At 56.9% G+C, this 25369-nt stretch overlaps 2 protein-coding genes across 3 annotated transcripts; one reads left to right on the plus strand and one right to left on the minus strand.

Annotated features, from left to right (window-relative positions):
- The first annotated feature begins 18 nt into the window (after positions 1-18).
- TMEM143 (transmembrane protein 143) lies at positions 19-19281 on the plus strand. The gene is made up of 8 exons (XM_078439591.2): positions 19-286; positions 636-876; positions 2199-2303; positions 10194-10388; positions 11266-11393; positions 12422-12701; positions 17302-17491; positions 18167-19281. The coding sequence occupies exons 1-8, from the start codon at positions 264-266 to the stop codon at positions 18379-18381; spliced, it is 1377 nt and encodes a 458-aa protein (XP_078295717.1). The 5' UTR covers positions 19-263; the 3' UTR covers positions 18382-19281.
- Positions 19282-20159: 878 nt separating this feature from the next.
- Positions 20160-24228, minus strand: EMP3 (epithelial membrane protein 3 (MAM blood group)). Of its 2 annotated transcripts, none has more exons than XM_078439592.2 (5): positions 23779-24228; positions 22695-22935; positions 22285-22387; positions 21260-21400; positions 20160-20443 (listed from the first exon to the last, which is right to left on the minus strand). In XM_078439592.2, the coding sequence occupies exons 2-5, from the start codon at positions 22770-22772 to the stop codon at positions 20274-20276; spliced, it is 492 nt and encodes a 163-aa protein (XP_078295718.1). In that variant the 5' UTR covers positions 22773-22935; positions 23779-24228; the 3' UTR covers positions 20160-20273. The 2 variants fall into 2 exon arrangements, with proteins under 2 accessions (XP_078295718.1, XP_060507612.1); XM_060651629.3 differs by having other exon boundaries at positions 22695-22858; positions 23779-24226.
- Between the last annotated feature and the right edge of the window lie 1141 nt (positions 24229-25369).

The following is a 25369-nucleotide window of genomic DNA, read 5'->3' on the forward strand; positions in this document are numbered from 1 at the left end:
GTCCTCCTTGGGAGTCTCGCGCCTGCTCCGCCCCCTTCTCTTTGAAGCGCGCGGACACGGAGAGACTTCCGCAGCGCGTGCGCCGCGCTCAAACAAGGCGAGAGAAGAAAGGCGGGCAGATGGCGCACGCGCGGTTGAGACAGGGCCTCGGAGGGAAGATGGACAGCGCGCCGTGACCCAGGCTTTGCGCATGCGTCTTACTGCAGGCTGAAGCCGAACCTTGGGGACCCAGGACACCTTCGTACGCATGCGCAGGAGGCTCAATGACAGTCGAGCGTTGGCTAAGGTGAGGGAGACGGCGGACTGCATGGCCGGGGGAGGGCCGCCCTGCATCCCCTATGTAGCCTTTCCGAGCCTCTCCTATGCTCCTAAGATCCACCTGTTGCTTAGACCCCGCAGAAACCCGTTATACAACTAAAGGGCCTCTGGGCCCGAAAAACGCCCAGGACTCAAAATCTCCCGACTCCTGCCTGGGGCGCAGACCAAATGAGCAGTGTGGGAGGGCACAGGCAAGACGGGCCACAAGACTGGCAGATGGGCTCTGTGCCCTGCCTGGGGTATGGACGGTCCCTGGAGGTGGAGAGGGCGTTTTTCCTGTAGATGACCTTTGACCCCTGCCCATTTCCCTTGTTTAGGCTCCAGGGAAAGGGTCTGGCTATGCTGCTGGTGACCCGGGGGGTCTGGGGATCCAGGGTCCGAGTATGGTCCCTGTTGCCCACGCTTCTCGGGCCCCCCCGGGCCCTGTCGTCGCTAGCGGCCAAGATGGGGGAGTACCGCAAGATGTGGAACCCCACGGAGCCCCGCGACTGGGCCCAGCAGTACCGCGAGCGGTTCATCCCGTTCTCCAAGGAGCAACTGCTCCGCCTCCTGATACAGGTACCGCCCGTCCCGGGTCCAAGAGCCCGGGGACTATGACTCCCGGCAGGCATCGCGGCGGCACAGCCCTACGTGCCGCAGAGGGCTCTCCTGGCGCCTCCTGGGAGTTGTAGTTCCCGTTCCCTTTGCGCTGCCCAGGTGGGCGTGGCGTTGGAATGCGGCGTGGGTGGGGGGGCTCTGTGAGCCGCGGATGTAGTTGAGATTCCGGACTCCAGCTTGTTCTGGGGTCTTGCTTGAACAAGCCTTCTCTGGGGCATGGTTTTTACCTTTGCAAAATGGGTATGATAATCATCCTCACCAGTACTCTTACTGCTACCTAATAATAATCACCATACTTATGAAGCTTTAATCATAATTATCACACTGTTTGAGCTCTTACTGTTTGGCACTGTGCTAAGCATTTTCCATGCATTGTTGGATCATCAGAACAACCCAGTAAGAGAGACACTTCCATCATCCCCATTGTACAAATGAGCTAACTGAAGCAGGGGAAGGAAAGTAACCGACTCAAGGCTGTGTCGTTGTGGCCCAGGTTTGCACGAAGTGGCCTGACCAGAGCAGGGCAGGGACTGTGGTCTATGGTGAGGCATTAGGCACCTGCTCCACTGAGAGTCCTGGTCCGGCTCCAGAGCTAAGCTCCTGCCCCACTGTCATCATCCTACTTGTCATGATTGAAGGTTATCATTCATTCATCTTAAAATTATTGATTGAACACCTGTCTGTACTAAGGCCTGTGTCAGACTCGACCCACAAGCACACACGTAAATCAGACACACGTAGACACACACGCATGTATATGGACACACAATGGCATTAGATTGTCACCATCGATCTCTGACAAAGTGGGTGTGATCCTCAGTTGCTGATAAGGGAACAGGCCTAGAAAGGTAAAGGCGTTCACCTAGGTCACGGAGGTAGGAAGCACAAGGAAGGAGTTAAATATGTGTGTTCTGGAGTCAGACAGGCCTGGCTCGGAGTCTCGGCTTCTTTTTTTTTTAATGTTTTATTTATTTTTGAGACAGGGAGAGACAGAGCATGAACGGGGGAGGGTCAGAGAGAGGGAGACACAGAATCCGAAACAGGCTCCAGGCTCCGAGCTGTCAGCACAGAGCCTGACGTGGGGCTCGAACCCACGAACCGGGAGATCAGGACCTGAACCAGGAGATCATGACCTGAGCCAAAGTCTGACGCTTGAGCCACTGAGCCACCTAGGCGCCCCCAAAACAAAATTTTAGAAAGCCCAGAGCTGCCAGAGAAAGAAATCCTCCCCGTGAGGAAGGGGAAGGAGGCCTACAGAGGAGTTTTGTTTCCTGGGGTTGCAGGAATTCCACTCCAGCCCCGCGGACAAGGCAGCCTTGGAGTTGTTTGCGGCGCACGTGGACTTCTGCACCTTGTTCCACTACCACCACATCCTGGCCCGGCTGCAGGTGAGGACGTGGCCCCGCCCACCTTGGCCTTGGGGTGCCTGTGCCCTAACCCATTCATCCGGTACACAACCTGGCTATGCTCTGAGCAGTGATGGTTGAGTGAAGACCCGCGTGAAGACAGGGAGAGAGCCTGATGGGTGTCTGGTGGCCCGGGCGGGGGTGGGGGTGGGGGTGGGCACATTCCAAGCCGGGGGGGAGGGGGGGGAAGCAAGTGCAAAGGTCCTGGGGTGCGGGTGTTGGAAGAACCCAAGGGGGCTACTGTGCCGTAGATGAAGGCAGAGAGGCATCGGGGGCAAACTGTGCCTGGCCTTGTGGGTAGTGGGGGGGACTTCGCCTTGACTTCTAAGTTAGCTGGGAGGGCTACTGAGCAGAGGAGGGACATGTGCTGATTTAGGTGTTAGCGGGCGCCTTCTGGAACAGCCTGTCAGACGCAGGGAGATCTATTCAGAGTCTATTATGTTTGTCCAGCTGAGGGATAATGGCCACCCCAGCAAGAGTAATAGCGGTGGACGCGGGGAAAAGTGGTCTGGGCTGTGCGGGCGGGTGATGGGGGCAGGAAGGAGAAAGTCAGGGGGTGCCTCCAATTCCTCTGAAAGAACGGAGCTGCCATTTACCGAGCCGCGGAAGACGGGGCGGGGGCGGGAGGCAGGTCTGTGGGGAAGACGAGGGCTCGGTCTTAGAAATCTTAGATGCTTCCAAGCCAGCCTGGTAGAGCGATGGACCCGGATGTGGGCTCTGGGGGTCGGGGGAGGGGGCTGGGCCGGGAAGCATCCCTGGGAGCACTTAGATGGTACTAGACAAGACCACCAAGGGGGTTCGCTTAGCCTGGGATCCGCCCAGCCTTGAGATCAGAATGGGGAACGAGACCCCGGGAGGGGGGCGGCCAAAGAGCCAGCCGGAGAGAGAAGCGGAACCCCTGGAGGGAGGGATGTCAGGAAGCCACATGCTCCGGTCCCCTTCCTTCCCCGTCCCGGGATGCCGGCCGCGTGGGGGGTCCTGGAGACAGGGATCAGCTTCGGGGATCTTCTGTGAGGGACTCCCAGAGCTCAGAAAAGCCCTTGTGCTCACATTCGTGGTTTATTGCAACGAAAGGAGGGCGAACAAAACAAAACGAGCGAAAGGGAAAAGGCGATGGGGCCGGGGTGGGGGGTGGGGGCAGTGGAGGGGCAGCCAGAGAGAGAGAGAGAGAGAGAGAGAGAGAGAGAGAGAGAATCCCAAGCGGGCTCCACACTGTCAATGCAGAGCTTCGCAGAGATTCGGGGCTCGATCTCACAACCATGAGATCATGACCTGAGCTGAAATCAAGGGTCGGATGTTTGACTGGGCCAACCAGGCGTCCCCGAAAGATCTCATTTTCGAGGAATCTCTACCCCTAACGGGAGGCTCCAACTCACAAGCCGGAGATCAAGGGTCACATGCCCCGCCCACTGAGGCAGCCAGGTGCCCCAACTGGTGTCCAGGATTTTACGGGGCAGGGGGTGGGGGGAGGGGGTCTGTCAGCGCCTGCGTAGCTGACCTGAGCTACTCAGTCACCAGCCCCTCCAGAGGTCGAACTGCTACTTCATGGCCCGAGGCCCCGCCATAAACCACATTGTTAGCATAGACTAGCTACGGGGCAGGGAAAGGGAAAGAGAAAGAATCCTAAGCAGGGCCCGGGCTTTCAGCGCAGAGTTCCACGTGAGGCTCGTTCTCACGCACCCCGAGATCATGAGCCAAAATCGAGAGTCCGACGAGTACCCAACTGAGCCACCCGTTCGAGTGCGTCCGAGCAAGACCCTCCGATCAGGCAGAACATTTCCAAGGGCCTGGAAGTTATCCCAAGAGCCCAGTCGACGGCCGGTCCTTTGGAAGGTGCGGGGTTTGGACACCCCAGGCCTGCTCAGCCAGCCCCTCACTGCTCCCTGCCGCTGCCCTCGGGCACGGCCCCTCTCTGCTTTGAGTAGCAGTGACATCGGCCCCTTATTGCTGAGCTCACTCTGGGTCGCGCTCGTCGGCTCCTTCCTGTGGAATTGAGGGGGAGCCGCCCGGAGCCCCATTTGCAGAGGCGGAAACCGAGGCACTGAGAGGGCCTGGCTGAGCTATGATTTGCCCCCATGTCCAGCTGCTTCTGAGCCCTAGCCCGGGGACCCCAGGAGGCAGGGTTTTTCAAAAACGTTGCTGAAAAAGATCATTTTCTTTCTCCATTCATTCATTCATTCATTTTATGATTTAAAAAAATGTTTTTTATTTATTTTTTGAGAGAGTGCAAGCAGGGGAGGGGCAGAGAGAGAGGGGGACAGAGGATCCGAAGCGGGCTCTGCACTGACAGCAGAGAGCCCGATGCGGGGCTTGAACTCACGAACTGTGAGATCATGCCCTGAGCCCAAGTCGGGCACTCACCGACTGAGCCACCCAGGTGCCCCCAAAAGCATTTTATTATGTGAACATTTAAATATACAGGAACACATGGGGCGATGGGCAGCTCAGTCAGCTAAGCGTCCGGCTTTTGATCTCCGCTCGGGTCATGATCTCACAGTCTGTGGGTTCAGGCCCCTCATTGGGCTCCGTGCTGACAGGGTGGGGCCTGCTTGGGAGTCTCTCTCTCTCCGTCTCTCTCTCTCCCATCCCCGTTCATGCTTGTGCTCTTTCTGTCTCTCTCTCTCTCTCTGTGTCTCTCAAAAATAAATAAATAAACTTAAACATTTTTAAGAATTTAAAAAACATATGGAAACATAGAAAACGTATACAGCAGAGATGCATATTTCCACTGAGGTAGGAGATTCTAAGCTGAGATGCTAGGAAGAGAAGGGAAGAGCTATAGAGACAGGTGGGACACATGAGTGACCCTTTGCTGGTGACCTGAGTCCCTCGAGGAAGCGGCCTGGGGCAGGAAAAGAACAGCTAGCTTCATTGTTCACTACCTGTGTGGGTGACCTTGGCAGGTGACCTCCGTCTGCGCCTCCTTTCCCTCATTCATTCATCCGTGAGTGCACCGCAGATATTTCTTGAGCACCTACTACGTCCTCCAGATGGTTCCAGGCCCCAGGACGTAGTGGTGAGCCTGACCGATGGGCGTCTCTGCCTCACGGGATCACGTTCTAGGGAAGGACCCAGATCTTCAAGACGGCAAAGACGCAGGGGCGCCTGGCTGGCCGGGTCGGTAGAGCATATTTGACTCTTGATCTTGGGGGCGTGAGTTCGAGCCCCATGTCGGGGTAGAGTTCACTTAAAAGAGTTAAAAAAAAAAAAAAAAAAAAAAGACGGTAAGGAAGCGAAATGTGTGACGAGGCGCCAAGTACTGAGGAGGAAGTTGCCAGATCAAGCAGAGGGCACCCAGTTTATTTGTTTCCAGCTGCTGCCATCACAAATCACCGTAAAGCGGGTGGCTGAGAACCACAGAAATTTGTTCTCTCGGAGTCCGGGAGGCCAGAAGTCCAAAATCAAAGTGTGGGCGGGGTGGGTTTCTCCCGGAGGCTCTGAGCGGGGAACCACCCCGTGCGCGGTCCTGGAGGACAGTGACTGCCATTGTCAGCCTTCCTTGGCTCGTAGCCACGACAGTCCAATCTCTGTCTCCGTCTTCATATCACCTTCTTCTGTGTGGCCCTGCGTGCCCTCCTCTGTCTCCTATAAAGGCCACCGTCACTGGATACAGGGCCCACCCGAATCCAGGATGGTCTCACCCTGGGATTCGTACTCCTTAGACCTGCAAAGACCCTATTTCCAAATGAAGTCAGATCCTGAGGTTCTGAGGGGACACCATGCAACCCTCTCCACCTCGTTAAATTTGAATTTCAGATAAGCTGGGAATAATTTTTTTTTTTTAGTATAATCATGTCCTATGTAACGCAGTCCTCAAATATTGCACGGGACATACTGAGGCTGAATACTTATTAGTTGTTGATCTGGAAATCAAATCTCACCTGGTATACTGTATTGAATTTTTTTTTTGGCTAAATCTGGTAACCCTAATTAAGAAGAAATTAGACAACAGGAATGTTTTGCAATTTTAGGGAGATAGTCAGGGGAGGCCTCACTGAGGCGGCGACATTTGAGCAGAGACCAGAAGGAGGCAAGAGGGAGAGCCATGAGGAGATCTGTGGGAACAGTAAGTGCAAAGGCCCTGAGGCAGGGCTGTGCATGGTGTATAGGAGGGATAGCAAGGAGGCTGGTGGGGCTAGAGCTGAGTGAGCACAGGGGAGAGGGCTGGAGATGAGGGCCCAGAGCCTTGTGGGACACAGTGAGGACTTTGCTTGGACTCTAAGTGATGTGGAAGCCACCAGAGGGCTCTAAGCAGCGGGATGTGAGCTGCCTTCTATTACGACGGGCGCCCTCCGGCAGCTTCCCGGGGAACAGACTGGGTTGGGGCTGGAGGATGGGAGCAGGGCAAGTGCAAGGGGGGGCTCAGACTTGCGCGTGGAGGAGGAGGGGTGGTGGGAAGAAGTGGTTGGATTCCGGATCCGTTTTGAATGGGGGTCCATCAGGGATTTGCCGATGGGTTCAGGGTGGGCACCTGGGAGGATGGGCTTGGACGCTTCTAAGCTGGGTAATGTGGCGGGAGGAACAGGTCTGGGGAGGGGTCTCAGGACCCCAGTTTGGGACGTAGTGCCTTTGAGAGGATGCCCGTCGGATGCCCGCGTGGAGGTGTCGAGATGCCCGTCTGTGGCCACGCGTTGAGTAGGCTCTTGGCATGTAAGTCTGGCGCTCAGGACCCACCTGAGCAGCAGACTCGGGCCCGTACCCTGCCCTCAGAGAGCTGAACTTGGGTGGCAGGGACAGTTGTGAGTCAGACACCCTCCCCCGACGAACAGATACAGCCACACAGTGAACTCCCGGGGTGCAGTTCGTGTCAGCGCGTAAGGAAGCTTGACCTTGGTTTCTGAACCAGACTCTGTGTGCGTATCAGAAAACGCACCCCTTTCCGTCGCCTGGTGCTGTGCACGCGACATTGGCAGCTGCTAGCCCCATGTGGCTGTTTAAATGTGAGGGTGCTGGAATGAAATAAAATTTAGAAATTCCGTCCGAAATTTCAGTTGTGTTCGCCATGTTTCAAGTGTTCCGGAGCCACCGGTGACCAGTGGTGAGGTATTGGATGGTGCAGATCTAGGTGTTTCTATCCTTGGAGGCAGTTCTTTTGGAATGTGCTGCTCTAGACCCTTTATTTCCATCTGAAAGGGCGACTGTTCCGATAAATGTATGGGTCGACAGCATCTACAACGGTGCTTATGTTAGACTGGCACATTTGTGCAGTGTACAATCTGCCCAACCACGCAAGGCGGCTCTGCTCAGCCTAAGGAATGGAGGGGGGCTTTTTGAGGGTGAGAAGGGAGCTGGAATACCATAGAAGAGTGGGACTTCAGTCGCGGAAAGGCAAGGAGGAGGGGAGTGGGGGGCAGGGAGAGTCTCTTAACAGCATGTGCAACATCCCTGTGCCTGGAGGAACTAAAACCATTGTGAGCCACCAAGGGGGACCGTGGTGTCAGGTCCTGGGAGGCCTTGCGGGAAGGACACGGTCCAGAGCACGGCCCTACTTCCTGAGGGCAGTGGGAGCCTCGGAATGAGTTTTGCAGGAGATTGACATGGTTACATGTGCAATTCCTGATATGACACTTCCTGGCTGTGTGACCTCAGGCAGTTCCTTAACCTCTCTGTGCCTCATTTCCCACATTTCTAAACGAGGATAACCACAGGGGCCATCATCACCTTACGTGCATAACGCGTGCACAACCTGCTTCAAACAGTGCCCGACACACGGCAAACGCTATATAACCGCGCGTTATCATTTATTACTGTTGTTCTCGTGGTTCGATGGAATCTTGGCTGCCGTGTAGACAGGACAGGTGGTTGAGGGTGGGGCGAGGGGCTTTGGGGAGGCCACCGAGAAGGCCGCTGGACTCATCCAGGTAGGAAGAGGAGTTGGTGGTGTGGACGGGGTGGGGCCGGTGGGCAAAGGGGGCCTGTTTCGGAGGGAGAATCAGCAGGGTTCAACGTGTGGGGGAGGGGAGGAGCCGGGCGGGGGGGGGGGGGGGTCACCTGCGGCCTCCAGGTTTCTGGCCGGAAGCCCTGCGTGGATGTCAAGTGCCCAGCGGAGAATCTAGCGCGCGGCGGATGCTTGCCGAATACCGATTTCTCTCTCTCTCTCCTCCAGCTCTGAGCTTCCCTCCTGGTCAAACCCCAGCTCTGTCCCGGAAGTGAAATTTCTCAAGGTCACTCTCTGAGTCTGAGAACAGGAGGGACTTCCGGGACTTCCGGCACAGACGGCGGGGGTGGGGGGGGGGGGTGGGGGGGGTGGGCTTTGGGCTGCAGTCCCGCCCCACTGGCGGCCCGCCCCGGCCCTGGGAGTTCGTTCCAAAGGGGGTTTGCTAGGCTCGGCTGCCAGGTTGTTTCCTGCTCCGTCGCTTCCAAGGTCGTGGGCCTTCCCACCTCCGGACCTCTGCCCAGGCCGTTCCTGCCGCTGGTAGACCCTCTTCCCTTCCACTCATTCAACCCTGCACTTGGCCCGGACAAGTGGTTCCTTAAGCCTACCTCTCCTGGGAGACACGGAGAGTTGGGCTCGTTTTATGGACCAGTGAGTCCCCTGTGCCGCATAGTCTGGCGTGAGTCACGTGTCTTCCTGAAACCGGCAAATAGGCTAGGCACCCAGCAGTTCGCTCACTCACTCATTCATTTGTTCATCCATCCATCCGTCCATCCGTCCATCCATTCAGTCCACAAGTTTTTGCAAGGTGGGTAGGGAGGGATGGGTGCATAAGATGAGGTGGGCAGGGTGGAGGCCAGTTTGCGAGGGGCCTTGGAGGCGGTGGAATGATTCTGGTATTTATTCCAAGGGCAGGGGAGAAGCCACCGCGGGGAGAGGGTGTGGGATCCGTTTATAGCCTAAATAATAAATAAGCTCTTGGTGCGACAGTTTCATGGAGCACGGGGTAGGAGAGGCGAGAGAAGGGGCGCCTGGGTGGCTCAGTCGGTTGAGCATCTGACTTCGGCTCAGGTCATGGTCTCATGGTTTGTGGGTTCGAGCCCCGCGTCGGGCTCTGTGCTGACGGCTCAGAGCCTGGAGCCACTGCTTCGGCTCCCGTGTCTCCCTCTCTCTCTGTTCCTCCCCCACTCTCGCTCTGTCTCTCAAAATAAATAAAAACGTTAAAAAATTTAAAAGAGTGGCGAGAGAAGAAGCCCAATGCAGTTGTTTGGGGCAGAGGACAGGTAGCCGGGACGAGAAGGGGGTACTGGAGATGGGGGTGGGGGGGGACGATGGATTCGAGGACGTCTCGGAGGTCTAGCCAGTGAACTTGCAAAAGGTCTGGACAAGGGGGCGACCACAAGAAAGGAATGAAGGATGCCTCCGAGGTGTCTGATCAGAGCATCCGAATGAATCAGGCAGTGCCCTTTCCTGAAGGGAGAAGGCTGGGGGGAGGGAGAGGCAGGAACGAAGCATTCTCCTTGGGCCGTGTTAGATGCAAGGTGGCATTTCCAACGGGAGAGGTCAGAGATCTTTGAATATGAGAGTCTGACGCTCAGGGTAGAGGCCAAGGCTGACTGGAGGTGGGGGTGAATAGGTTTGGGAGAGGAAACCGGGAAACGTATTCTCTCTGTGCATCCCTGCGTCCACCTTCCCGTCTGTTACTGGGGGAGGAGGGACAGGACAGACGCTCAGGCCCCGGAACTGGATATTAGGTCCAGAACCTGGAGGACGGGTCCGGGCTGGAGATGCGAGTCGCGCACAGATACATAGAGACGCCCAGAGTGGTGTTTAAAGGCACGGGAATAACGAGGCTATTTAGGGTGCGCTCAGAGAGAGAAAAGGGAAGAGGGCCCGGCACAAGCCCTGGGGTCCCCCGTCATCTGAGGGATGGGGCCGGGAGCAATCCCTCATGGCGCGCCCTAGCCCATCTCTCTTCTCTCTGACTCTCTCCTCAGGCCTTGTATGACCCCATCAACCCCGATAGGGAGACCCTCGACCAGCCTTCGCTTACGGACCCACAGCGTCTGTCCAACGAACAGGAGGTGCTCCAGGCTCTGGAGCCCCTGCTGGCCCAGGCCAATTTCTCCCCGCTGTCTGAGGACGCTCTGGCCTACGCTCTGGTGGTCCACCACCCTCAGGATGAGGTCCAGGTGCCTGTCTTCCAGAGGAGGACCAAAACACCGGAAGACCTGGGGGCAGGGATGAGCCTTTGGGAGGCAGAGGCTGCTGGGAGTTGTCCTGAACGCAGGGCGTGAGCCCATGCAGCGTTCTCGGTGAATTAGACTAGGGCACCTCTTTCCCAGTCGGTCCACTGCCATCTGTTGGAAAAAGGAAACGTAAGAAACGGACCTTCTTAGGACTGGAGGCTTTCTCGCCATCTGCCAGAAAACTGTGGCAATAAGTAATACGAAATGCTCATCCTTAAAGTAAAAAAAAAAAAAAAAAAAAAAAAAAAAAAAAGATAATAAAAGTACTGTCATCTTCCAAACTCCCCCATTTTAACGATGTTAAGACATACTTTTTACTGAAGTCACATTCTATTGTCCCTGAAATTGGAATATAACTTCTAAGTGGTGGTGTGGCCTAGTGTTAATGGGCGATATATTTTCTCTTTCAATTGCTTCATAAGGTAATCGAGGATCCAATCGACAATCATATTACAATAGAGAAAGGCATCAAAGTAAAATGTACCTTAAGCTTACACAATGTCACATGTGTAACAAGTGTCGTGTACCTTAAGCTTACACAATGTCACATGTCGTATCTTACAATCAGTGGCATCTTAGATTCTCAGAAACATGGCAGTAAAAATGACTGTGAGGTAAATGGTGCCACCTGAGAGAGTATGCCCTTGCGCAGTATACAACACGAGCAACCATACAGGGCCACCCTGCCTAAACGCCGGGTGATGATGAGCCTGGGAGGAGGGTGGACATCACTGGGAGAAGGGGCATCTAATTCCAGTAACCTGTGCTCTCACCGCAGACCACGCTCATCCGCCTCTGCTTCCTTTGTCCCCCTTGTCAGGTGACAGTAAATTTGGATCAGTATATCTACATGCAGTTCTGGGCCCTGGGCCAGCGAGTCGGGCAGATCCCCCGTAAGTCCAGCGTGGGCTCCAAACGTGGCTTCATCAGGTCGCCCCCCGCAGAGAGGTGAGGCGGCCCTTGTTCCCCAGCTGCAGCGAGAGGGAGCAAGGTTAGAGTCGAGAGGGGACTGCAGGTCAGTGTCTGCATTTGGGTGTCTGGGCCCTGGGTGGGAAGTCGAGAAAGGGGGCGGGGAGATCATCCAAATGCCGCCTTTCCTTCCCAGGGGGAAAATAAGAAACTATCATTCCCCGGGGAAGAGGAAGGGGAGCGACACTTGTCCCCATTTTCCAAATGAGGAAAGCAGAGCCTGAAGCAAAGGAAGGCCACGTTCTGAAAAAATGGCGCCACCAGGACTCCGATGAGCCTCCTATTTTGAACGGAGGCCCTTCAAATACAGAGTAGGGTCAGGAGAGCCAGATCTTCTCCCGGGCCTATAAATTACCCGATCTTTCTGGAAATCAGTTTATCAGATATGGTCACGAATCCAAAAAAGCAAAGCGAAACAAAACAAAACAAAACAAAACAAAAAAAAAAACACCGCCAAAGACAAAAAGCCCTCACGCCCCTAAAGCGGCAATTCCGTTTCCAGGAATCTATTCCAAGGAGATATTTATACTTCGCAGGCTGTGTGTTTAATTGTCTGTCTCTCGCGCTGGATTATAAGCTCCAGCAAGGCGGCGATTGCCTCTCCAGAGCTTCCTAGCACTCCCTGGCACCTAGCGGGCACTCTAAGTTACAAGTAGCATTTGAATTTGAATAAATAAATAAATAAATAAATAAATAAATAAAACACAAACAAAAAACCCAGAACTAAAGAAAAGACAGTCTATTCGGCTCTCATTCGGTAAATGAGAAGGGAGCCCCGGAAACCGGAAGCCACGGTTGTGTCCAACGACCGGGGATTGCATTGTTCGGCTGACGCCCCGTGGTTGGACCCTTGGCGCAGTTCTGACCCCCCTCCCACCACCTTGGGGTAGCAGCCTTGGAAAATGCCCGCGCTACTGCCGAGCTAGAGAGGGCGTCCCCGAGGGGGCTGGAGGGGGGCTCCCCGGGGCGGTCCTGACCACCTCGCCCCTTCTGTCTTGGTCCGTCAGGAGGTACTTCAAGCGGGTGGTGCTAGCGGCCCGAACGAAGCGGGGGCACCTGGTGCTGAAGAGCTTCAAGGACACGCCGCTGGAGGGTCTGGAGCAGCTGCTGCCCGAGCTGAAGGTGCGCACGCCCACCCTGCAGCGTGCGCTGCTCAACGTCACGCTCTTCGTCTCGGGCGTGGTGTTCTTTGTCAACGTGGGCATGGTGGTGCTCTCGGACCTCAAGATGGCCACCTCCCTGCTGCTGTTGCTCTTTGCCGCCTTCATGGGCCTGCGGGCCTCCAAGGTAAGGGGACTGCCCGCCACGCTTCTTGGGCCCCTGCCTCTGCGCGTTCGTTGGGCCCCAAGGTCAGGCCACCCTCTACTTTGGTTTATTTCCGGCGTTAATCTGCTTCATGCCTTCCCTCCTTCCCTCAGTCATTCTTCCTTTCCCTCCCGCCTCCTTTCTTTCTTTCTTTCTTTCTTTCTTTCTTTCTTTCTTTCTTTCTTTCTTTCTTTCCTTCCTTCCTTCCTTCCTTCCTTCCTTCCTTCCTTCCTTCCTCATCCTGGCCGGGGCGTCGTTATCACCAGGCGAGCATGTTTTATCGGGGCAGCCTCCCTGAGCTCCAGCCCGAACGGACTCAACGGGAAACTGGGCCTGGGGCCCAGGAAACTATATTTTTAACACACTCCCTTCCTGATTCTGCTACATGTGAATGCAGGGCCGCCTGATACAGTTGCACAGGTTGTTCACCATCCAAGGAGTCAGAGCTGAGGGCCTGGCGGCGGGGGGTGGGGTGGGGCTGAAACCTAACTTGTGCCCTGTGTGCTGTCTTGAGGCTGAGCCGGCGGGGGGAGAGGGGCTGCCTTTTACCAATTCTCCCCAGGGTTGGCACCGGCCCCAGGAGTGTGGACTGATGTGTGGAGTGCATTGTGCTTGATCATTCACTCGCTGGTTCATTGGTTTTCAAGCTGTTTACAGCCATCCCAGCAGGCTCTTAGGACAATGATAATAAATCCCGCAGATAATACCCAGGCTGTGCTGGCTGAGAGGGTGAAGGGCTGGGGGTGGGGGTAGCTGCTGAGGACCAGGGGTCAGGCAGGATCTAAAGGAAGCTTTTTTTTTTTTTTTTAATGTTTATTTATTTTTGAGAGAGAGAGAGAGTGTGTGTGCAGGGCAGAGAGAGAGGGGGACAGAGGATCCAAAGCGGGCTCCTCACTGACAGCAGTGAGCACAGGGTGGGGCTCGAACTCACGAACCATGAGATCATGACCTGGGCTGACGTCAGTCAGCCTCCCGTTTGAAAGGGGAGGAGTGAACCCGGTGGAGAAAGGGGCTGGGCAGGCACAGCGTGGCGGGGGGGGGGGGGGGGGGGGGGGATCTTGCAGGGCCGGAGTCTGGGGTCCAGGGTGGAGAAGTGAGGCCCTAGAGAGTGGCAAGGGCCTTGAATGCCAGAATCGAGACCCTGGGGTTTAGCCACTGGGCAGCAGCTGCTATGGAAGAATTGCAGGCCCCGAGGGTGCCTGCAGCCTCCGTGGAGGGGGTGGGGCTATGAGACCAAGAGCAGGGAGGCTGGGAAGGGTGTCAAGTCGTCTGGGGGGGCACCCAGAGTCCCAGCCCCAGGGGGACCATCCGTCCCGCCTCAGAGGCCCCTGTTTATTTATTTTATTTTATTTGTTCAAGTTTATTTATCTATTTTGAGAGAGAGAGAGAGAGAACGAGCATAGCGGTGGGGGAGAGGGGGGACAGAGGAGAGACAGAATCCCAGGCAGGGATCTGAGCACAGAGCCTGACGCGGGGCTCGAACTCACGAAAACGTGAGCCGAAATCAAGAGTCAGACGCTTAACGGACTAAGCCCCCTGGGCGCCCCTCTGAGGGGCCCAGTTCCAAACCCGGTTCACTAGTTAATGTGACGCATCCGTTAAATGTTTTCCCACGCTCTGCGCGGAGCCTCCAACCCTTGACCGTGAGCCCTCTCAGCCTCTTTCCCGCCGCCCCTCCCCGTGCACACTTGTTCCCTCCTGTGTGGCGGTGGCTCCCAGATATCTGTCTCTGGTGCAGGCGTCTCTCCCAGTCTCCAGCCCCCCACCCCACCCGCCCCCTGGACACGCCCGAGCCCTTCCCACACGCCCCACATCCCACTGAGCTCAGGATCCTTCCTCCCCAACCCCCCTTCATCCCGAGCCCCTGTCTAAGGGGCCGGTCTCAGGTGATTTTGCCGCGATAGGCACGTCCCTCTTTCTTTCCCCCCCTCAAAGAGCTCATCCACTTCTGGCGTTTCCGCCGACAGCTTTCTACCATCTGCCGGATCGGATGCTCCGCGCCCAGCCTGGGGCCGCCAGCTCCGGGCCCCCTTTGCCCTCCCCTCCGGCGGCGGCTCCCCACACACCTGCTCCTCATCCTGGTTCTCTGTCTGCAGAGGGCCCTGTGCCCCCTGTCACCGCTAGACCCCTGAGGCTGCCCTCGCCCTACCCCCCTAGTCTGACCTTCCCGCCCCGATATTGTGCCCCGTCTCGTTCCCTCTGTCCTGGCCCCAGCCCAGGCCTTCCCAGACTCCCCGTCGGTCCCCTCCAGCCCATCCCCGAGGTCCCCGGAGCTGGCCCTGGTTCAGCGTGGGCCCCCTCGGCCCAGCACAGAGCAGGCCCGGGCTTGTTGAGAAGCAAGCAGCCCAGAGATCTCTCCCTGGAGGGAGACACGTGGAGGTCACAGTGGACACTGCAGGAGCCCGATGACACAGCTGCCCATCTGGGGGACGCGGCGTCCTTGAGGACTGAGCCTCGAGGATTGAGGCAGTGAGTGTTTTCTAAGAGCAGCCCAGGGGTGACTTGGCTTGTTCTGAGGCCCCAGAGGCCTGAGAGAGAGGGCAGCTCGGGATACTGTTCAGGGGTTAAATTGGCTCATCGGCACGGGCTGCCTTCAGAGAGGAGGAGCAGGAGGCCAGCGGGAGAAACCTTCAGGGGCCGGGCCACACAGGGCCTTGGCCAGGGAGCTCGGGCTCTCTGAGGGCGCTGGGGAGCCACGGCAGGGCTGTGAGCAAGGGGGGAGCGGGGTCCGTTCTGGGGCTGTGCAGAGACAGACCGGAAGGGGCAGAGGCCGGCGGGAGGAGGCCATGCACCAGGCGGCTGGGAGAGGAGGGGACAGCGCAGAGAGGGGGACCCGGCAGGCCAGAAGGTGGGCTGAGGGGAGGCGCCGGCAGCCGGCGTTTTGGTTGTTGAAGGGAACACCCAGGTGGCAGCCGGTGTGTCCTCAGCGAGAGGCCCGGCCTCATCTGCGTGCCACGGAATGTGGCGTGACCTGCTCACTTAACGTAAGAGAATTCAGCTCCATGAGCTTGGCCGAAGCAGACACAAAACCCAACGTGTATTTCATCCCAGACCGTCCCTAACACGCGCCCTTCTTACACCTCGCCTTCAACCGAAGCGATGGCGATTCGTTCCAACGCAGGGACGCACCCCGTGTCGGGCTGGGCTCGTAAGAAGAGGGGGCACGGTCGCGCACAACCGTGTCATCGGTCCCTGGCAGTGATCTGAGTGATTTCCACGGCTAGGCTGCCTTCAGAGGCATTTCACCTTAGCTCTCCGCGCAAGATGGGCAGACAGCCCCTGCATTTAAAAGATGGAAGCCTGGGGCGCCTGGGTGGCTCCGTCAGTTAAACGTCCAACTTCAGCTTACGTCGTGATCTCATGGTTCGCGGGTTCGAGCCCCGCGTCGGGTTCTGTGCTGACGGCTCGGAGCCTGGAGCCTGCTTCAGATTCTGTGTCTCCCTCTCTCTCTACCCGTCCCCCGACTCACACTCTGTCTCTCTCAAAATAAATAAACATAATTTAAAATTTTCTTAAAATAAAAATATAAAAAAATAAAAGACAGCAGCCAGCCTGGAGCGTGGACGAATATTCCATAGTAGCTGATGTTGAAACGCCCTGGCCGTTGTGGGCCTGGCTTCGTGCCAAGAGCCTCTTAAACCTCTTGTTGACTCTCTGACCCTTTCCTGCCATCTAGCCGAGCTCACTGATAGTGTTCCCCGAGGATTTAGGTTTTGGCCAAGGGCTCACAGTTGGCCCCAGCCTGCCAGGCTATGAGACCCAGCAGTGTTGAACTCATTTTGTGGCTGGATGGAAGTATCTGAGTGGAGGATTCTAGCGTGCGCCCCAGAGGGCACTGGTGGGCTCTCATTTCCTTCCTTGGGGGACACCAAGCATGGGCATCGGGGTCCGGGAGAGGAGGGGGCAAAGTGTGGAGAAGGAGGCCCCAGACTTCTTTCCCTCAAGGAGGTTTGGAGTATTCGTTTTCTGTTAGCACTTCTCTTGACAATTTCATATGTAAACGCTTCTTCTTACTATGGAAAAAGTTCAAACAACTGTGGGATTAAAAGCACTTGATGAGCTCCTGGGCATCCCCGAGTCTCTAATTATCAAACAGTCCATCCGGGTCCACCTACACGCCCCCTGCCCTCCCACCACTGGGTTATTCAGAAGCAAATCCTAGACATGCCCTCTGGAAATACTTTAGTGTGTGTCTAAAAAGATAAGGACTTAAAAAAAAAAAAATCACTGTATCAGAAAGTTCCAAGGCTGCAGCTCAAATGGTCTGGAAACCCTTGAGCAAATCCATTACTATGTGGCTCAGCTAAGCAGACCAGTGAAGCGGTGGCTAAAAGCTGTCGGTGGCCTCGGGGTCAGTGGGGCGGGAGCGAGTGTGTGTGTGTGTGAAAAATACAAATACCCGGGGACCTGAACCCGAAGAGGTCCGGGGAGGGCCCGGGAGCCCGCGGAAAGGACCATGCCAGCGTTGAGTGGCTGGGGGTGGGGTGGGTGTCGGGGTGGGGGGGGCGTGGGGCCCCGGGCGGCCCTGCCCCCTCCCACCCCGTCGCGCCGCTGAGCCCGCGGGGCGCTGTCCCGCCCGCAGATGTTCGGACAGCGGCGCAGCGCGCAGGCGCTGGAGTTGGCGCACATGCTCTACTACCGCAGCACCTCGAACAACTCGGAGCTGCTCAGCGCCCTGGCCCTGCGCGCGCAGGAGGAGCACGCCAAGGAGGCCCTGCTGGCGCACAGCTTCCTGGCCCGGCTGCCCCGGACCGCCCGCGGCGCGCCGGAAGGTAGGACTTGGCCCCGGGGCCCCGCCCCCGACCGCGGCCCCTCGCGGCCCAGAACTGACGTGGCCCCACCTGAGACGAACACCATTCATACCCTAACAGGGTCAAGACTCCGCCCCCCCATTCCCAACTGGCCCCACCCCATTGAGGACACCACCCCCCCCGCCCCACCCACCCCCCCCACCGCGCAGGCCCAGTACTCCCGGTTCCTACGGGCGAGTCTGACCTATAACATCCCAGGTGACCTCGGCGCTCAGCATGCCGATGGGAACCCCTGAACCCAGCTTCCGATCTTGATGGATCTGGTCCCTCCCTGGGGTGACCGACTTCCCTATCCTGACCTCCTCCTGGATTAGGGTCTCGGGTCATCAGTCTCCTGTTGTGGCACGCCCTCCTTTGCTCCCACCTTGCCCAGCGCTCCTTCCAAAAGAGGCTCTTGCCCCCTCCCCCTGGGAGCCCCAGGTTGACAGGAACCTCCACCCTTCCCTGAACAAGAGGCCCTGACTTGTCCCTAGACGAGAGCCCCAGAGTCGGACCCTTCCTAGCCTCAAGCGGACCTCTAGGCTGCTCCCAAACCCGGACCCCTTGTATTCCTTGTCCTGCGCCCTCCCTGCTGTCCCTTCCGGGTCCTTCCAGGCCCCAGTCACCTCCTCACAACACCTGCTTCTCCCCCTGCAGAGACCTCCCTGTGGCTCCAGTCCGAGGTAGAGAACTGGCTTCTGGCCCAGTCGGGCTGTGACGTGGCCTTCAACGGAACTCGGGCCCTGGCCCACCTGCAAGCCCTGACCCCCAGCCTCGGGATGTACCCGCCCCCGGGTTTCCCCAAACTAGACGCGTTGCCTGCAGTCATTTCCGAGTCCCCCCGCTCCGCACCCAGTAGTGACAAGCCCTGAGCGAAACCACTGCCCAGCCTCGCCCAGCCACCTGGTTAGGAACTAAGCCCCGCCTCCTCCACGCTGAGCTGTCAATCACAGCCACTTGTGCTTTGCCCGTCCCCAACTTCCACTTACCCACAAGCAATCGCTTTCGTTACTCCGTATCCTCAAACAAAGCCGGCAATTGAGGCAGCCTAGGGTTGCTAGGCAAGCCCCCGCCCCAGCGCAGCCAATCTAAGCTTTTTGGCTTCTGCGGCGGTTCCATAGCTTAGTCCCACCCCCGCCGTAAACATCCAAACGGGGTTCGGCCGAGGGGGAGTGTCAGCCAATCAGAGCTGCTCAGTGCTACAAACCACTGGGCACAGTTGTTAGACTGTATCTTCCCGAGGCCAGAGATCATTGTCTTTTTAGCCCGCTCCGGGCTAACTGCCCAACTTGCCCGCCGAGGCGGGGCCCCAGCCCACAGCCAACGGGAGCCGCTCAGCCCTGCTCTTCTGGCAAACTGCCAACGACAGCTGCCGGGCACCAGCAACCCTGGGCTGCCAGTTGGCGCTGCGTAGAAGAAACCAGGCAACATTTCTAAAAGGAAACCTGATCTTTCCATGAATTGACGCTGCTGATAAAGGCAGGCTATCTGGTCAGCTGCTGATCAGCTTGTCCAGGCTGAAGGGGTTGCGAGCCTTGTGTCAGGCAGAAAGCCGCGGGTCAGGAGGAAGCAGCGACTACCCTCCCTCCAAGACGCATTTCCAACTCAGGCCCCAACAACCTCAGGTGCCTTTCCTGCCCGGGCCCCTCACCCTTTCTGCAGAAACTACCTCGGTCTGGATCTTTCTTCCACCAGTGGCCTGTGCAATATTTATTGGTCTATCAATTTCGCCCTCGTCCTCTCTCCCAAAGGAATAAATCGTGTGCAATGAATCTGGATGAGTGGGGGTAGCTGCAGGGGTTGGAGAGAAGGAAAGCATCAGAATCCTTGAAGGAAGAGACTGGGTCTTGGGGAAAACTGCATTTGGGTGGGTCCTAGGCAGAAAAAGCTGTCACCCTAGGGAGAGACTGGGTTCGCAGTTGGTGAAGGAGACTGCCTGTGGTAACGGAAGAGGATCTGAGAGAAAACCTGGCTCCCCGAAAGACTGGGTCTTATGAGCAAGGGAGATAGGACAGCCATGTGCCGTTGTGCAAGTTGTTCACTGCAAAAGGCACACAAGCCAGGGCACCGGTGGAGGTAAAATCCAGCCATCCCTCCACCCACCCCCCCCACATGCCTCCTAATGGGCTGAGTAAGCCTGGAGAAGGTGGGGGGGGGGGTGGCAGCTCATTTTTACTAAGGTGTCATATGGGTCAGAGGCAGAATTGGATGTGGGAGGGGAAAGAAGAGGGGTTGTCCTAATGAGAGAAGGAGACTGAGTTCCAAGAAGGAAATAGAAAAGTGTCTTCGGTGGGGGCGGTGGGGGCCGAGACCAACAATCTAGAACAACACACATCCTGCCCGGTTGAGAGAAAGACACCCTTGTACAAGGAAAGAGGACAGGAAACCCACAGTCTTGGTTCTTCCCCACAAGTGCCTAGAAGTCTAGACTCAGGAGGAATCCTGGGACGGGAGGGCCCAGGGCCCCCGGTCTGTGTAAGGGGAAAGGCGGCTGGGACACCGGGCCCCTGTGTCTTGCTTTAGAAGGGAGGCCCGGAGCTGTGCATTCCGAAGGCTGCCTGCTGGAGCGGCTGTCCCCGGTTTAGGAGACCCCAGAAGTGAGCGACCTGGGTCCCTGGAGGAGGCAGGAAGGAAGGAAGCAGACAGAGCAGGCGGTTAAAGGGTTTATTGGTTTTATTTTCTGGAGGACGCGGCGGGGCCGGGGCTTCGGGGTGAGACCGAGGGTCCGGGAGCGGGCAGGGGGCTGCAGGGCGACGCGGGGCCCTCACTCCCGCTTCCGCAGGTGGATGTAGATGACGCCGCTGGCCAGGGCGAGGGGGAAGGCCACCCAAGCCAGGGCGAAGCAGTAGCCGAAGCTGCCCCCCGCCGGGCGCTCCGCCAGGATCTCCTCCGCGTGAATGGCGTAGATCAGCGCCCCTGTAAACACGGCCACGCCTGCGGGGAGACGGGAACCGGGTGGCACGCAGTACCCGCAAGAAGACTGCATTTCCCAGCAACCCATGGGGCAAAGAAGCCTCGGGAAGGCCCGTGCGCAGCACCGCTGCCTTCTGGGAGTTGTGGTTCGCTGCCTAGGCGCCGTGCAACGAGGCTACTGCAGATTGGCTTTGGGCAATTCAGTTCGTCTAGCTGGGTGCCCCTTACTCATCCATAAAATGGGACGATAGTATCCATCCATCCATCCATCCCTCCAAGGAATGTTTTTTTTATGCCTTGCTACGAGCTAAGCACGCAAATAGTGATTTAAGACGGCAGGGGCTTTGTAGGAACCTAAGAAGGTTCGATTCCCGAAGCCGAGGACTATGATCACTTAGCTCTTTGCAGCCGAAGTCAAGAAAATTGAAAAGCACATAAACTCCCTTCTGAAGTGTCTGATACACGGTGCGTTATAAAACCACTACCATTATGATTCAGAGTTCTCTCCTGGAGTATTACTTAGCCACTGCCTCTGCCCTCCCATCCCTGGGATCTACATTATTTACCCACACCACCCTCCCCAGCTCTGGCTCCTTGAAGCTCTAAGTGTCAGTTTCCACATGACTCAGAGACACAGACTGCAAACCACGGAATCAGTGAAAACTACTGATTCCCTGGCAGAGAGGTAGCCCACGGAGGCACTTCAGGTGGCCCCTGGGCTGTTGATAGTCACTGTCTTTGACCAGATGTCCATTCTCAGGGCCCCCAGCACCCTGACAGTGCCCTTCCCCTCCCCTTCCCCCCCTCCCCTCCCCTTCCCCAGGGGGCAGTGCTCACTGGTGCAAAGCTGGCAGAGGCCGGTGGCGTAGAATAGCCCCCCTCGCCGCATGGTATAGAGCTGGAACATGAACAGGATGAAGGACAGACAGCAGAGGATGAGGGACAGCACCATGAGGACCTGGACCGCCTTCAGCCAGCCTGCAATAAGGAGGAGAGAGAGGTGGAAGTCACAGTAGGTTCCGGGGTTCCGGCCCCGTCCGCTCGCTCATCGCCCCATTGTGGGCCATACAAGTTTGGTGGCCACTTCTATTGACCTCGATTCCCGGAACTTTGCTGAGTCCCCTTATCAGTTCTCAAAGCTGCTTTGAAGATTCTTTAGGCTTTTCTACATGAACACATCCCCTGGGAATAGAGACCTCTTTTTTTTTTTTTTTTTTTTTTTTTTTTTTTAACTTTTGCCTCTCCCATCTTTACACCTTTTATTTCTTTTTTCTTGCCCTGTTGCGTTGGCTACCTCCAGGACAACACCGGAGAGCACCGGTGAGAACAGAAGTTCTGGCTTCGCTCTCTGGGGAAAAGCGTTTAATCTCTCACTTCCAGAAACTTAAAGGGGTACAGTGCCACTCCCTTCTAGCTCAAATACATCAGGAGCAGCACCCCCCCCCCCCCCCCCCCGCCGCCTTGTTCAGGACTTGGAAGGATTCAGCCCCACTCTTTCGTTGGAACTCAGATGAATTGGTCCCAGCCACCCATTCCAAACCCCAGTCTCCTCTCCTTAGAACTTCAAAACCATAATTCTACCTTCTCAGAATCTTGGGAGCTCTCTCTCCATTCCTTAAATCTATAGCATGTGGCCTCCACTCTTTCTGAATCAAAAGGGAGGGGGGCCTTTAGCCGAACCTCCTTAGAACATGAGCGTATCACCCCCTGCCACCCAGAAAAGTGGGTCACAATCGGCCCCACTCACTGAGCATTGGGGCCCAGACGTGCCCTCTCAAACTCTGAAGGGTTCCTAATTCTTGATTCTGGGAAGAGGCCGGGGTTACCCCTCCCCTGGCAGACGGGTCCCCGATGCCCCTCACCATTCTCGCTGACGTTGCTGCAGGCCCACGTCTTGTTGTCATTGTTCCATGTGCAGTCATACCAGAGATTCAGGGACTCCTTCCCCGGGAGGGTCCACCAGGACTGGGATGGACCAAGAGACAAGGGCAGGGTTAGGAGAGGCAAGTGTGCAGAGTCAGGGAGATTGTGGGGAGGGTTAGGGAAAGGGTGAGGGGCTGGAGGGCGCTGAACTGGGGGCAAAGCATGGATTTAGTAAGAAGGGGTCGGGGGGAGGGGGACAGTCAGGGCAGAAAAGGGCAGGGGAGACGCATCCGAGGCAGGGCTCAGAAGGAGAGATGCTAGGGAGAAGGGGCGGGGCCAGAGTGGCTTCAGAAGAGGGGCGTGGCGGGAGCCTTCGGGAGAAGATAGCCCGCTGCTGGAGTAGGCTTACCTTGTCCAAAGTGGCCACGAAAAGCAGGATGAGAATGAGGATGTGAAGGGCAGAGACCACCAGCAGGAGGAGGGACATGGCTACGTGGAAGCCGGCGATGGGGGGTTGTCAGGAGATGGCTGTTTCAGGAGGTTGGGACAGGGGCGGCTGAGCCCCCTCGGATCCTGGTGGAGAAGGGGGCTGAGTCCAGACTCCAGGGCGTGATGGAGAAGAGGGGCCCGGGAACCCGGACCCTTTGAGTCTGCGCGGGGAGGAGGCTGGGGGCCTGAACTCCTGGATCCCCCAGGGGTTGAAGCAGGCCAGGGGTGGACTCGGGTGCAGGAGTGAGTTGGACCAGCAGTGTCTCCTCAGAGTCCTGACCCTGGGCACATATGGGCCAGGATATGAAAATTCAAGTTCATGCCATCCCAGGTTCATCAGAAGCTGGGGGCTTCCCCCAGAGACAGGCATCCTTGACTCACCCCCCTCCTCTCCTGGGGTGTGGGGGGTGGGGGACCGGTGAGTCACCCGGTGACTCATCCCTCCCCCCCTGCCTCCAAGCACCAGGGAAACCCCAGCCCCTGGCTATGCCCACGAGGTCCCCACCCCACCCTGCTGCCAGACTGGCGGTGCCAGACTGGTGCCTGCTGAACATCTTCTGGGGAAAATGGGCAAGATCCAGGTTGGGGGTAGGAGGCTGGGTTTGGGGCGGGGGGAGGCTTGAAAAGAAGGAGCCAGCCTCCCAAGGACCCTTCAGTGTCTAGAACGGGGTGGGGGGCGGGGTGCCTGGAGGTCCCCCAGACTTGGGGTGTACTCGGGCAAAGCCCCGAGCTCAGCGTCCTCAGGAGAGAGTGGACGGCCGTGGGGAAAAGCTAAAGAAAGTTTACCAGTGGAGGGCTCTGCTGAGAACCCCCAAACCTTGCAGGGCCCCACCCCTTCCCGAATCTCCACCCCAAGTGCTAAGAGATCACTTCTTAAATTACAAGGATTTCCATGGGATCTGAGAGTGGGGGCGTCTCTCCCAGCCTGGGGTTATTCTTCGCAAACTGCTGCACTCCCAAATAAAGAAAGAAATCCCAGTCCGAATAACGGACTGGAAACTTACCGCGAGCGGCAGAAAAAGTCAGAGTTGGAGTCTCGTCCTTTGCTTAGGGCCTCCGCGCCCCGCCCTTCTCCTCCCTCCTTCCACCCTCTCGAGGCCCCCGCCTCTCGCCTCTCCCGCCGCCTTCCTCCCTCCCTCGCTCTCTCCTCTGGCTCTCTCCCCCCTTCTCCCCCTCAATCCGGAACTCTCTCTTTCTCTCTCCCTCCTTTCCTCCCTTTTTCTCTCTCCTTCTGCCTCCTGTCTCTCCAGTCCTCACTGCCTACACCTCCTTCTTTCGCTCTCTTCTCACCCTCCTGGTTTCTCTCTCCGCTCCTCTCAATATATACTGACCCTTTTATACCCACCCGTGCCGCGCCCAGCCCAGCTGAGGTCTGCAGCCGGAGGGAGGGCCTAAGCACTTGGGTTCCTTATTCTCTGGGCCCCCACCCACTGCTCCCAGACAGACATCTTCTGGGGCTCCCTCCCAGGATTGAGCTGAGAATTTGGAGCCAAGGGAGCCGAGCAGGGCCAGGGTGGGGCAAGAATCAAAGAGTGGGAGGGCCCGGTTCTCAGGCCTCTGCTCTGGGTCTTGCCCCGGACCCGGATGTCTGCTTTCCTTGATGGGGCTTAGGACTGGATACTCTGAGGAATGGGGGTCTGGCGGAGGAGACCAGACCAGGCGGAGGTCTGGTTGAGAGCTGGGAGAGTTGGCCCGATAGTGGGAGTCAGGGGATGGAAAATGGGAACACATCGAACTCTGGAAGGGGGCAGGCGGTGGGATTTAATCCGGGTGCCACCATTTCCTGCCTGGGAGTCCTTGACCCTTGATTTAAACTCTCTGAGCCTCGTTTTCCTCATCTGTGATATGGGTACAATGATACTGATAATACTGACAAGATACTGGTCGTCATAATTTGGATACTTATTCTAAATGAATAAGGTAGGGGCGCCTGGGTGGCTCAGGTCACGATCTCACGGTTCATGGGTTCGAGCCCCTCGTCAGGCTCTGCACTGACAGCCAGGAGCCTGGAGCCTGCTTTGGATTCTATATCTCCCGCTCTGCTCTCAACAATGAATAAGTAAACATTTAAAAAGACAAATGAATAAGGTAATACCAGTACACTAACACACCTACACGTTCAGGTTCATTCCTTTCTTCATCAAACATTTATTGAACATCTGTTAGGAACCAGAGGTAAGAATAAAGAAAACAGAGGCAATGCCTGCTGTTATGAAGCTTACCTTCCCTGTAGGGGCAGATTTTAAAGAGAAAACCCATCAATGAAGACTGATCTATTGCAGCCAGTGCTAAGTGCTTTTCAGGAAATAGAGTGGAGGTGATAATGACCACGTGGGAGGAGCCTACTTTAAACAAGGTGATCAGGCAAGACCTCTGTGAGGAGGTGATCTCTGAGCTGAGACCTGAGGACAGGACAGTCATTTCAGTGCTGGAGGAAGGGAAAGTGCAAGACTCCGGAGAACAAGCTCAGGTTGTCTGGGGAGTGGACAGAAGGGCCAGTGTGGCTGGAAGAGAGGGAGTTGGAGGGAGTGGTAGGAAGAGAAATCAAAGAGGGCCCTTGAAGAACTAGGGGAGGAGTTTGTATTTTATTCTAAG

Source organism: Panthera onca, chromosome E2, assembly GCF_046562875.1.
Source record: "Panthera onca isolate mPanOnc1 chromosome E2, mPanOnc1 haplotype 2, whole genome shotgun sequence".
Classification (NCBI taxonomy): Eukaryota; Metazoa; Chordata; class Mammalia; order Carnivora; family Felidae; genus Panthera; species Panthera onca.